This window comes from Tachysurus vachellii, chromosome 2 (genome assembly GCF_030014155.1).
Source record: "Tachysurus vachellii isolate PV-2020 chromosome 2, HZAU_Pvac_v1, whole genome shotgun sequence".
Taxonomy (NCBI): Eukaryota; Metazoa; Chordata; class Actinopteri; order Siluriformes; family Bagridae; genus Tachysurus; species Tachysurus vachellii.
The window spans coordinates 9267774-9282238 of record NC_083461.1 but is presented as its reverse complement, the minus strand read 5'-3'; the positions used below and the strand labels follow the sequence as shown (position 1 = coordinate 9282238).

The following is a 14465-nucleotide window of genomic DNA, read 5'->3' as shown; positions in this document are numbered from 1 at the left end:
ATCTTGGATGAGTCGTCGATGCGCTCTTGGGGTAATTTTAGTCAGCCTGCCACTCCTGGGAAGGTTCACCACTGTTCCATGTTTTGGCCATTTGTGGATAATGGCTCTCACTGTTGTTCGCTGGAGTCCCAAAGCTTTAGAAATGGCTTTATAACCTTTTCCAGACTGATCAATCTCAATTACTTTCTTTTTCATTTGTTCCTGAATTTCTTTGGATCTCAGCATGATGTGTAGCTTTTGAGGATCATTTGGTCTACCTCACTTCATCATTCAGGTCTTATTTAAGTGATTTCTTGATTGCAAACAAGTGTGGCAGTAATCAGGCCTGGGTGAAATTGAACTCACTATTGAACCCATTACTTCCGGAAGCTGCATGCATCAGATACAAAACACTGATGATTGCCTACAAAGTCAAAAATGGACCAGCTCCCTCTTACCTCAAAGCCCTCATCACTTCTCGCACTGCACCTCTCTCCCTCAGAGTTACTAGCACTGCTCAACTGGTCCCACCATCTCTCCAGGTAAGGGGTAGGAATACAGCAAGACTCGTTTCTGTTCTGGCACCGAGGTGGTGGAATGAACTTCCTCTAGGGGTGAGGACAGCTGAGTCACTGGCTGTTTTCAAATGACGGTTGAAGACCTACTTCATGAAATACTTGAACTAGCACTTTCTCCCCTGTTTGTTGTATGTGTCTCTTTTTAAAAATAAAAAATAAAATTATATATATATATATATATATATATATATATATATATATATATATATATATATATATATATATATATATGATAGCTGCCTAATGTATAAATTTTGTGGAAATTGCAAGAGCACACTGCTTATTAAAATACCCTTTATTTCCTGAAAAATAAAGGAATGTCACCATTCTTCTCTTCTTAGAATCTGAAATGATGCATCAAATGGATTTAATGTTTTGTTTCGGTTCTATGCGACACCATCTTTGTTAAATGTCTGTCTAAATTATAAAAAAGTAAAAAAAAAAAAAACAATCAAAACACCTTTCCTTGTTCATCACCAGAGATTTTTCTTCCTCTGTAAGCCCTTCCCCCATTCACTTTTCCCTGCCTTTTACTTGTAATGGAGGCAGGATTACCAGGATTAACTGTTGCTCAGTTTCCACACAGTGGCCGTCGTCCCTCTTGTACAGTGTGTATGGGTGAGTGCATGCATGTGTGTGGTGCTCGCAGTACAATTCGGATTCGTTTTTAGAACACGCTACTTAACTGTCTACCAGGCTGCATCTGGCACAAAACTTGAGGTAAGATTAATTATTTTATTTTTTATTTTTCTGTTAGTCCAACCCTTGTGTTGCTGAAAAAATGTATTTATTTCATAATTAGCTTTAAACTGTTCATTATAGTGACTAGTGTATCAACTACAAAGATTTCTTTATTTAGACTGTAATTGGTGAACTGACAGGTGAATCTTACCAGGTTATATATCTCTATTATCTATCTCTTAATTTAATCCAACTGAAAAGAAAGTGACCTTTTTCCTTTTCACTCGACATGTAGAATTTGTGGCACTTGTACATATTGTAGATGATTTATCGGTGTACTGTAAACAGCCAGTTGTTTTTTATTTTTTTGTAATATTCCTTATTTATACTTATTTAAAAAAATATATATTTCTTTTGTATGAAAAAATTGTGGCAATGTAATAAATGGAAAAAATGACAAAATATCAGAATGAATGATCATTAATCCATAACGTGATAGCAGGCAGTTAAATGAGAGGAGAGCTTGATTTAATTAACTTTATTAATCTATGCAAATTGCAATGCTGCATCTTTTTTATGAGTAGTTGGAGGCTAGTAGCATGAGAATGCACAAATGACAATCTTGGTGCATATTTTGTATACATTTTCAGCAGCAAAACAGAACATAAACTGACTTACACCTTTCTAGAGAACAGGGTTTGTGAGTTCAGTTTGTGCTCTGACACACCAATGCTATTGTTATATGGTAGCTTTTTGTTAGAATTAAAATAAAGAATATATATATATTGACTATACCATTGTTAATATTTATTAAATAACATTGTCCCTGTATGTTTTTTGGGATGACCTGCGGCTAGGGGCTTTAGGACCAACAAGCTTCTCTCTATCCAATGAATTTTTCTTTGTGTAAAGAAAATGCTCTTTCTTTTTTTTTTTTTATTTGGTGACGCTACAGAGTTTCTGTTAGTCTAGTGAGTTTTAATAATGAAAGGAACATTTGTGTCTTTAAAGTTGTCTTATTCTGTGAAGTTGCTTCTGTGCACTCCTGCACTACCTGATAGTTCTGCCAAAAGAGAGACAGTTTGTTTTGTACACCTATTTTATAAATATTGTGATTGTTTTTATACGTAAGCGTATTTTTTTTACTAGTTATGAAGGTAGTTATTGTTTATCCTAGACAACATTTTATCATATCTCTTGGATCAGCTTGGGCATCTTGTGAAGCGTGTTTCGCATTCTTTTGTTATTTGTTAAACTGCCACAGATACATTTTTAAAAGTATGCGTGGTGTTGAATAAAGGTGTTCTCTTCATGTTCCCCAATTTAATTCAGAGAATAAAAAAGAAGCAACTGGGCGTTAACATGCATATAGAATTTCACCTTCTGTATTGCAGAGAGGTGCCTTTGGGATTAATGAAGACCGCACTACACCTTCCTGCTTCACTTCACAAAACCCTAAAGTGTGAGGCTATTTTTGTGCCCATGACAGTCGTTACATCATTTACAAAATGATATTTTTGCGGAAGAAATCTCAGCAGTTGGTGCTGATCATCTTGATTTTGTGCTTCATGGTTGGGATCTACCTACTGGACTTGAATATTGATCAGAGAAGGTATGGCGAGGCTTCACAGTGCTGATTTAATCTGTGTTATGTATGAAATAGGATCCTCAAAGTATTGGAAAGGCAAGGTCAATTCTTTAGTTTTTGCTGTACGCTATATAAGATTTACAGGTTTGAGATTGCAAGAATATGAAACCAATAAATTGGAATTTTAGCTTTGATTTTCTGATATGTTAAAATTCACCACAAGCTCCACTTTAAGAGGAACACCTGTACAGCAGTAATCCGAGCATTCAATCATGTGAAGCCAGAACACAGATACAGATCACATATCAGAAGAGGGGAAGTTATGATCTCTGTGACTTTAAGAATGGCATGGATGTTGGTGCCAGATAGGCTGGTTATTTCAGAAACTGCTTATCTGAGATTTACATACTCACATTTACATAGTCACATTTTTCACAAAATAGAAGAACAAATTAAGCAACAATTCTCTTAGTGGAAAAGTCAGAATGGATTCAGCATAGTCTATAGTTCAAACTCAATAATCAGTCTTTACAACTCTGGTGAGCAGAAAAGTATCCCAGAATGCACATCAAATCTTGAGATGGATGAGCTACAACAGCAGAAGACCACATCAAGTTCTATTTATATTTTCTTATAATACCAAAAATTCCTGTTTTTTGCTGACAGGAGTAGAACTCAATGGAGGTCTTATACTGTTGAAACCCACCCTTATTGTTTTTTTTGTGTATGTTGCGACGGTTCTGTGCGTTCTGCTCACTACAGTTGTAAAGAGTGGTGTTAATATATCTTTGCTGGCAGCTCAAAACAATCAGACCTTTTTCGTCTGATCTCTCAAGCCAACAAGGCATTTCAGCTCACAGAAACTGTTGCTGGCTATATTTGTGAACTTTAACTGCAGCTCTTGACACATAACACATAGTCTACATGTGTTGGACTCATGACCTTGGACACCTTTCGAACTCACCCATTTTTCATGTGATCCAAAATAATGAAACGAGAATAACAGGGCATACCTAGGCAACAAGAAACACCAGTCAAGTTTATTGTTTAAACAATAAATACCTTTTGATGTTTGGTTTCACCTGTAAAAACTGCAGGTGTTTATAAGATAGATAAGAGAGCTGCCTACTGGAGAAATGCAAGCAATTTTGAAGCTGAGAAAAGAGAAAATAAAATCAAAGCCATTGCACAATCATTGGGCATAGCCAATACAACAATGTAAAATGTCCTGAAAAAGAAACCACTGCTATCTTAACAATCAGACAAACACAGAACAGGTCGGCCAAGGAAAATGATAGCAGCTGATGTAAAATGTCCTGAAAAAGAAACATTGATGACATACAACTGATAACAGAAACATGTGACGAAAAACATCAAGAACACAGCCAGTGATATTACCAAAAGCTTCCATAGGGCAGAGTTGAATGTATCACAACCAACGCATTTTTTGAAAGCGATCGCAAAAATATAGAGATCAAATCACTCTTCAACAGTAAGATTCAAAAGAACTGATTGTATTTTTGTGTGAATTCCAGAGAGGATCCATAAAAGTTCTGGTAACAAAATTAGCTTCTATAAAAGTGATGAAAAGGCCAATGTGTGGAGAAAGAAATGATCTGCCTATGATCCAAAACATACTGTACAAGCTCAGTCAAGCACGATAGTTGTTTGAAGTAGTATCAAACCTAAGCCTAGCCCTAACCCCGTTTCTTTACTTTTTCTCACTTAGAACATGGCACGTCTAGTGGAAGGACTGTTTACAGTTCTAGATATTATTAAAATTCTAATATTAAATATTATATGAATATTAAATATTATATGAATATTAAAAATTTAATTACATATTAATAAGAATTAAATAAATGTTCCTTTCGAGCATTTGTTCTGCTTTGCATGGGCCGTGAGAAAATATTTGGGAACCAAGGGTTTAAAAGGATCTGATTATGGTTTGATGTCATTTGGTGTTTTGTAGTTCTAGGGTTAGAAGTAGTTTTTTGTTAAAGATACAACGTAGTGTTTGTAGTGTTCATTGCTGACAACAATGTTTGTTCATAGTTATAGCTAACGTTTTTTGTTGTTGTTTGTTTTAAATTTAAAGATTACAGGTCATCAAGATATACTGGGAAAACTACCATTGTTGGAATGATATGTGGTCTTTCAAACCTGCTCTCTTCAATAAGGGAAAGAAAATAATACAAATAAAAGACCAATTTACAAACAATGACACAATAGTGCGTGTTTATTCAAATGAAGACAAAATGGTGGAACAATCTGGAAATTCTCCATTGAAGCCTGTTAAATCGGACCAACTCTCAGAACTAGGCTTCTTTGGTGATGAATATGCCATCAATGATGATCTGCCACAAACTGTAAGTATTTCAGCTTCCATTATTTGTAGACTTTGTGTGTTGGTGTTGATATTCGGTGCAGACTTTCAAAAAACACTTTTATTATATACCAAATAATCCCACATGATAGCAGGCATGTGGTGTTGTTTGTATATAAACATGCAAAAATTGCATATATATGTATATATGTCCAAAACAGCTTCAGTCTTAATCACACATAGAGCTGAATATTGTTTTTCATCACTAATGAAGTAAGGAACATGATATTGTTCTGAGGGCATTGACCATCACATACATTTGTGGTGCTTCCTGAAACCACTTCCACAAAATGAATAACACACAACTGTATAGAGTGTCATGAATTATGTGCTGACTTCATTGGAACTAAGAGGCTTAAACCGGTTCTAGCATGATAATGCTCCTGTGCACAAAGTAAGGTCAAGGAAGAATGATGTGGAGGAACTCTGGTGTCCTGCACTGAATGCCTCACTGGTCTGGTCTCCTCACCATGCACACCAGTGCCTGATCTCACTAATCCCCACAGTAATCCCCACAGCCATGTTCCAAAATTCAACCTTGGAGCATACATATGAAATAAATTAAAATTAAACCTGCATGGCCAAGCAAGAAGATTTTTTTTATCATTTTCACAGTGTAGGTAGTTACTGGGTGTTAAATAAGATTGTAAAGAAATTGAAAATCACTTGTAAGTGCATATAAATGTTTTTATATGCATAAAAATTACACTTTCCTGTAATTAAAGTCTAAGGAATATTTTCACTGAAAATTTTTTAGCTTGTTTGGTACATTTCAAATGGCCAAAAAGAAGAGGCTTCCTCCTTCTTTTAGAAATCATGCCATGGTCAAATTTTAATGTCATTTTAGTGGCACTTCATCTTTAAATGTGCTTAAACATGTAGCCTGCCGAAGTAACTGACTGTTTATTTCATTTTGCATATCAGAACTGTCCCAGCAGCATTCAGAAAAAGGTGTTCAGGACTGACTTTGCTAAGATATTCTTGCCTAGTGTGCCAGTCTTGCAGTGGGCGAAGCATTACACTAAGCCAGAATATGAGCGGTTATCCCACTACCACGGTGCCCATGGATGGGGTAGTGTCAGTGCTGATGGTGAGTTCTTTTGGTACTGCTAGGATTTGTTATGTATGTCAGAGAAAGAGCAGTGACAGAATGACATTAGGTTAATGGACCAGACTGGACCCAGTAGCTGAAGCGTGCCACATCTGCTTATTCACATAAACTGCAAATAGGATTAACCTATTTACATTTACGTACAAAAGTGCTTTTAAGTCTCTATCAATGAATACACTGGTTGACTAGGTTACAGACTTATGATACCATCAACCTAAAACTCTGTTCAGGAATTGTTTTTTGTAATATACACAAACAAACAGAGAAAAAGTGCTAGTTCAAGCGTTTTCAGGAAGAGCTAGGTATTCACCCGTCATTTAAAGATAGACAGTGACTCAGCTGTTCATACATGTAGGGGAAGTTCATTGCACCACTTCAGTTACAGAAATGATAAGAGTCTTGTTGTATACCTATTTCTTCCTCTGAGAGATGGTGGGACCTGTAGCAGTGCTGGTATCTCTGAGGGTGTGAGGTGCAGTGTGATGAGTGATGAGGGCTTTGAGGTAAGAGAGAGAGCTGGTTCGGTTTTTGGCTTTGTAGGCAAGCATCAGTGTTTTGAATCTGATGCATGCAGCTACTGAAAGTGAGTGGAGGGATCGCAGCAGCGGGTGGTATGTAAGAACTTAGACAGGCTGAAAACAAGTTGTGCCGCTACATTTTGGGTCATTTGCAGAGGATCAAATACATCCATAGGTAGACCTCGCAGCCTGTGGGGACAAAATGACGAGGAAAAGGACAGTTTATTGTCCATGGTTACCACAAGGTTGCGAGCTGTGAAGGGGAGATCAGATCGTTGTGTAGAGATATTGCAATGCTGATCAGAAGTACTGTTTTGCTCTGATTTTGTTTCAACTGATGAGCTAATCTATTTAATTTTATGCAGGGGCCTCAAATGACATGCACTTTGTACAACTGTCTTTATTACTGCAAATTTTTATATTTCCAGTTTTGAATGAATCTTTGGCCATTTTAAATACATCTGCGAACCGCCTGATGTTTGATGACCGGGAGAAGAGAGAGAACAAATCTCAATGTATCCGCTGTGCTGTTGTCGGAAATGCAGGAATCTTGAATGGGTCAAAGAAAGGCCATGAGATTGACCAGAACGACTATGTGTTCAGGTGAGATTATATTTAGGCTGTCTTTTTAAGGAAAATAAGTCAAACCATATAACAATATATAAAATATTCACCCACTCTAACATGCATTGCCTTTTATCATCCATTAATTTAGCTACACTGATGGTTGTACTGATATCATCGATAGAGTCTTAAAAGCACTTTTGTATGTCACTCTGCATAAGGGCGTCTGACAAATGCCGTAAATGTAAATATCTCCAAATGTAAAGACTCCAACTTAAGGCTGACCCTGCATGTGCGATATTCAAAACGATGACACTTTTATATGCATATAATGTAACCAAAGCAGTGGGGGATGTGGTAGCCTAGTGTTTAAGGTGTTGGACCAATCCAAACAGAATCACCAATCAGAAGGTTGTTAGCTCAAATCCCAGGTCCACCAAACTGACAATGCTGGGTCCCTGAGTAAGGCCCTTAACCCTCAGTTGCTCAGCTAAATATGCATATAGTATAAATGAGATAACTGTAAGTCACTCTGTATAAGGGTGTCTGCCAAATGACTTAAATGTAGTGGAGTGGTAGAGATGTTCGACTAATGATGGGAAGGTTGTGAGTTCGATTCCCAGGTCCACCTAGCTGTAACACGAATTTTATTATGTATAGACAGTTAAAGCACTCTTTATGCACATGACAATAAACATGCACATTCATGCATTTAACTATATATGGATTTTTCAGACACATAACCTTGTAAATTAGGACATCTTAAGACATCTTTATCTATCTTAGATGGCAACAGACATTTCATTTAACAGCATATCTTGAATTTTGGATCAATAAAATATCTTACATTAATAAATTTATCTTACATTACAATACATTATATTGTACCAGCTCTGCTGTATGGGTTAGAGACTGTAGCAGTGAGGAAAAGACATGTGACAAATATGGAGATAGCAGAGATGAAGATGTTGAGGTTCTCTTTAGAAGTGGACAGGATTAGGAATGAGCACATCAGTCAGACAGCTCAGTTTGGCTGTTTTGAGGACAAGAACAGAGAGGTTAGTTTGAGATGGTTTGGAAATGTAAAGAGGAGGAAGCTGGTTATATTGGTAAAAGGATGTTGGAGATGGAGCAGCCAGGTGAGTGGTCAAGAGGAATGTCAAAGAGGAGATTTAATGTTGTGGTAATTAATTGATGTGTTAATTAATGTTAATTGGTGCGACAGTAGAGGATGCAGAGGATATAGCTAGGTGAAAACTAATTATTCGAAGTGGCGACCCCTAACCTGAAAAGAAGAAAGTAGAAGAAGACGTTACACTGTGCAAAATGTTTTAGCATGAAAGCAAAGGTGCAAAAGGTTAATAAGTTTAAGTACAAAAACAACATGCAATATTATAATGAATGAATAAAATGAACCCCTCTCTTTCCTTCAGGACAAATGGTGCAGTTATTAAAGGCTTCGAAGAGGATGTCGGCTCACGTACCTCTTTCTATACCTTCTCCACAAACACCTTACGCAACTCTCTGAGAAGTTATGCACATATTGGCTATAAACGTGCTCCACAGTCCATGGTAAGGAACAGTTCAACTCTGGCTACACAGCATTCACAAAAAAATGTCTAAAAGAATATTAAAATAAAAAGCTAAGTAAGCTATGGGTTATTACGTAGGTAGCTAGATTGCAGCTTGGCTAATATTAAACTGGTGAATGTTTATATGCTGAAAAGGAAAATTAAATAGATGGAATATGAAACATTAACGATTTCTTCTGTAAATTACTGTTAGGGAATATAACTACTGTCAGCTATTGTGTGCTACAGTAGCTTGCAAGTCCATTTTATAATAAAATAGAAATAAAATAAAATTAATTTGAAAAATGAAAGTGAGAGAAATGAGAGTGTGTGTGTGCCCTACGATGGGTTGGCACTCCGTCCAGGGTGTATCCTGCCTTGATGCCCAATGACGCCTGAGATAGGCACAGGCTCCCCGTGACCCAAGGTAGTTCGGATAAGCGGTAGAAGATGAATGAATGAATGAAAGTGAGAGAACCTAATTTACAAGATAGAGAAATTTTGTTTTCCGTTTTCTCTCTCTTTTTTTAAAAACTGTCACAATTTTTTTAACTTTTCCCCCCATCTTTCTCTTACTTCACGTTTCCAGGAGACGAGGTACATTTTCCTGCCTGATCATGACCGGGACTATATTCTAATGAGAGCTGCATCCCTGCAAATACCAATCCCAAAAGGGAAAGACCGGAGTTCTACGTAAATACTGCAGATTCTTACTAATTTAATATGCTTATCTTAATATTAGAGACACAAGCTGGTAAATACCTTGTTTTTTGGTCCTCTTAGGCCTCCCAATTATTTTGGATCTGATGTAACTGTAGAGAAGATTAAAATGTACCACCCTGACTTCATCCGTTACCTCAGGAACAGGTGAGGTTAGGTGTTAAACACAGTGCTCATGTTTAACACCCATGTTGTTATGAATAAGAGTTTTTGTAACATATAGATAGATAGATAAGAAAGAAATGTTTATTCAATTGTGATCACAATCAGTTTGACACTTTAATGTTGTTGAACATTCATAAAATTAGTTCATTGGTGAAAAGCCTTCACCAATGCATCAAATATTTGATATTACTTGTACAAAAATCAGGTTACCATCCTACTGTAACCTGTCAAGCACCAGTGATTTATTTGCTGAAAATAAAAAGAACAAAAATGAGATCAGAATCAATGGTTCAGCTGTGTTGGTGTTAAGTTACCTTTAATGCCTTATGAAGCATGAACACACTCACCTGAGGTTTTTCGTAGTTGGAATTTACTTTTCAACGGACAAAGATTTGCCAGAAACCAAAACTGAAGCATGGAAGTGTTCAGTCATTTCAACAATAGACATAAAATCAGTTTGTTAATTCAGATTTTCTGTCCTCAAACATCAGTAGATCATGTACCATTGTTATTAGTTAGAATCCTACTTACTTTTCTAATATTTATTTATTATTTGAGTATTCTTGTTTGTTCACCTCATTACTGTCTGTATAAACAGTGTAGAAATGTAAATATCTAGTCTCTAGAGTCTTAAGGCTACAATGACATTTCTCTTTGTCATGCTGTAGGTTTCTGCATTCAAGCAGACTCAATGGCAGACTTAAAAACATTTACAGGCCGTCTACAGGAGCCGTCATGCTGCTGGCCGCGCTTCATAATTGCGATGAGGTAGATTTCATTCTTTCAAAGTTACTTAAAAGTGCTCTATTTTCAGCATCATTTTATTTTAGAGACATTCTTAAAGATTTTTTTAATGATGATTCTCTTTTGATTACCACTACATTAAACTTTTTGAATGAGTTTTATTAGCTTCAAAATGAATTAATTGTTGTTTGTAATGCACAAAGGTAAATGCCTACGGATTTATGACACCAGACTTCAGGAAATATTCAGACCATTATTACGACAAAACGCCTCAGCGGGTGCGTTTCTTCGCCAACCATGATCTGCGAATGGAGTTGAAACTGTGGCAGAAGTTGCACAAGGCAGGACTGATAAAGCTCTACATGCGAACATGACCCTAACTGCAATGAACTGAATTAGACTCTATGGAGTCTGAGCACTTACAAGATCTGAGGTGTAGTAGGCTGTAGATAATAATCCTGTGACATTTAAGTGCTTCTGGATTTGGCCTACCTCACCTAAACATAAGAGTAGAGGTAAAGACAGAGGGTGTGTGTGTGTGTGTGTGTGTGTGTGTGTGTGTGAGAGAGAGAGACACGTGTTTGTGACACGTGTATGTGTGATGTGTTTGTGTGTGTGAGACGTGTGTGTGACAGGTTTGCGTGTGTGTGTGTGTGTGACGTGTGTTTACAATGTGTGACTCGTGTGTGTGTGTGTGTTACTAACTAAATAATCTTATATAAAGTTTATACATTCATATATTTGTGGACATTTTTAATAATTCCATGCCATTTGTTGAATGTAACCTTTTTAAGACAATGAAGATGGCAGGACAATTAGGAATATTATTGTTACTTCAAATAAGACAGAAAAAAAAGACATAAAAATGTCTTGAATGTATTTTCAAGGTTTAATTGCTTCAATTCAAAGAGACTTCTGCTTTTCTTGAAAAAAAAAAAAGATTTAAAATAAAATTCATTATTAAATTAAAGGCTTGTCGTGACTTCTGTTTCACTCAATTGATTTAAAATAATTCAAGGTTGTCATATTTGCCACTTGCTCATTCTGTGGTTAAGGATGAAAGGATTGCGTAATTGCCCAGTTAAACAGGTCACACCTATTATACAATGACATTTTTATGAATGCAGCAGATTGGTTGATACTTTTCTATGATTACACAGCAGCGACTTGGTTCATACTGTATAAGTTAAATAAAATGTTTCATGTTTACTCGAGATTAAATAATTCTCAGAACGCTGTAAATGTTAAGTATTTTGCACGTTTCTGCCCTCTTGTGGCAGTTTCATGTAAGTGCATACTTCCCTCAATTGCAGGCTAATTTACGTAGCCTTTTAATGGAGTTGCAGATAATTTATGATAATTTAACAGTTCAATTTAACACAGCGCTTTTAACAATGCACACTGACTCATATGCATCACATAAAAAAAAAGTTTAAAAAGAAACCAATATTTACCAGTTGTATTTAATCCCTAGTGTGAATATTATGAACCATTGTTCTCTGTACAGTATTGTTATTATATACAATTTCAGACAGATTTCTTCAATAACAGCTTCCTGTAGTTATAATATCTGGAGAATGAAGGCTTAAGTCTCTCCCTATCCCTGTCTCTCTCTCTCCTTCCCCTCTGTCTCTCTCTGCAAAGCCTCTTTAATACCGGCCACTTATCATTCTCAGCATGAGCTCTGCTCTGCCTTTGTAGCTTCACAATAATAAAAAAAGGATAAAAATAGATAAAATAAAAACATAAAAGGATCTGGCTGAATAACATTTAAAAAGCTGTTGTAGGGATTGAACACTCACTCACTCATTTTCTACCGCTTATCCGAACTACCTCGGGTCACGGGGACCCTGTGCCTATCTCAGGCGTCATCGGGCATCAAGGCAAGATACACCCTGGACAGAGTGCCAACCCATCGCAGGGCACACACACACACACTCTCATTCACTCACGCAATCACACATTACGGACAATTTTCCAGAGATGCCAATCAACCTACCATGCATGTCTTTGGACCGGGGGAGGAAACCGGAGTACCCGGAGGAAACCCCCGAGGCACGGGGAGAACATGCAAACTCCACACACACAAGGTGGAGGTGGGAATCGAACCCCCAACCCTGGAGGTGTGAGGCGAACGTGCTAACCACTAAGCCACCGTGCCCCCCGGGATTGAACACAAATTGTAAAATCCTTTAGTTGTGGAAGGCTGGTGGTTCTGAACTTCTTGCCACGAGGAATGATGAATGCCAAAGACATTTCCACCCAACAGAGACAAAGCTGTACAGTATATTTTTAAGTCATGGCTAATCAACTGAATTTCGTAATGAAGTCTGTACACATTTGGCTCTATTCAGCCATTACTGCAATTTGAATTACACCACAAAGGGTTTGGCTTTATGTTTAGCATTACCTAACAATCTAAGTTAAAAAGAATAAACAAGTCAAATGAATAAATAGCTTGTAAATAGTAAAAGTCATCCACTCTACTTATTGTCTGTGTACACTGTGCTCTTAATACAGGTATGGCAGAGTTCACTGGGAAGAGGTTTACACATGAACTAGTTTATGCATCTATAGTATTGGAAGTATAGTATAGTATTTATAGAAATATAGTAAAGTATTGGAAGAATTACTTCAGATGAAAAGTCTTTTTATAGGTTAATAAATATGCAAGTAAATATTTAAATACATACATACATGCATAAATAAATCCACTACTAAGAGTCTCTGGATATTAAAATTAATTATTTTGCACACACACACACACGCACACGCACACACACGCACACTCAAGAACAGAATGCCATGTATGTTTTTAACTCTTGTCAGACATGGATATTTCTCTGAAATGTAACAATCATAGACATTTGATCACACAATAAATTACTATGCAATAAAATGCAATAAATTGTCACTAATGTTCAGTATTGCAAACATAATACACACGTCCTTCCACTCATACCTGAAAAACACCTGTTTTTTGTTTTTTTTTTGATAGATTTATTGCCAGATAGACTTCTTTGTGGAAATTAAAAAAATGTTTTTTAGTTTTACAATTATATCAAAATATTGGCTCTAACAAACAATATGAAGCTGTTGGGTTTAAGAACCTTTAGAGCCGTGTATACCTTAAGGAAGCTGCAGCACACAGCTCCGCAACGGACAGTGTGGCTTGCGGTTAGGGTTGCCTGGAGATTACTCTAGAGATTTAAAGTGCTTAATTGTTTGATCCTGTCTAATTATTTGGTGTCAGCACAATTCCCTGTTAACTGCTCCCTGGTGGATGCTTCACTTGGCCTGGCTGAAAACATTAGATTGGTTGTGCAGTGCACTATTGATATTTTTAGCACCACATGTAAACTCAGGGGAAATTGGGCTCTGTTTACTTTTTTTTACTTGTCCATCTATCAATACCTATCCATCCATTTGCTATTTATCCATCACTCTGCCTGTTTAGCTATCCGTCCATCTGTCCGTCCGTCCGTCCGTCCACCCATCTATCTATCTATCTATCTATCTATCTATCTATCTATCTATCTATCTATCTATCTATCTATCTATCTATCTATCTATCCATCTATCCATCTATCTATCTATCTATCTATCTTCTGCCTGCATGTCTGTCTTTCCATCTATGTTTCCATCTGTTTAAATTAACTCAATCTATCCATCCATTTGTTTTTTGTCCATCTATCAATATCTATCTATCAATCTCTATAAATCTATCCATTCATCTCTTATCTATCCATCACTCTGCCTATGTAGCCATCCATCTATGCATCCATTTATTTATTCTTCCATCCATCTGTTCATCCATCCAGCCGACCAGCCGTCCATCCACCCAGCCATCCAGCCATCCA

The 14465-nt window shown here is 36.8% G+C and overlaps 1 protein-coding gene across 3 annotated transcripts; it reads left to right on the top strand.

Moving 5' to 3' along the window:
- Positions 1-1094: 1094 nt before the first annotated feature.
- LOC132863092 (alpha-N-acetylgalactosaminide alpha-2,6-sialyltransferase 2-like) lies at positions 1095-11537 on the top strand. Of its 3 annotated transcripts, none has more exons than XM_060895685.1 (10): positions 1095-1277; positions 2633-2850; positions 4925-5195; positions 6137-6302; positions 7270-7444; positions 8839-8977; positions 9566-9669; positions 9760-9843; positions 10530-10629; positions 10809-11537. In XM_060895685.1, the coding sequence occupies exons 2-10, from the start codon at positions 2747-2749 to the stop codon at positions 10977-10979; spliced, it is 1314 nt and encodes a 437-aa protein (XP_060751668.1). In that variant the 5' UTR covers positions 1095-1277; positions 2633-2746; the 3' UTR covers positions 10980-11537. The 3 variants fall into 3 exon arrangements, with proteins under 3 accessions (XP_060751668.1, XP_060751675.1, XP_060751682.1); XM_060895692.1 differs by having other exon boundaries at positions 2611-2850; XM_060895699.1 differs by lacking the exon at positions 2633-2850 and having other exon boundaries at positions 1106-1277.
- The last annotated feature ends 2928 nt before the right edge of the window (positions 11538-14465 follow it).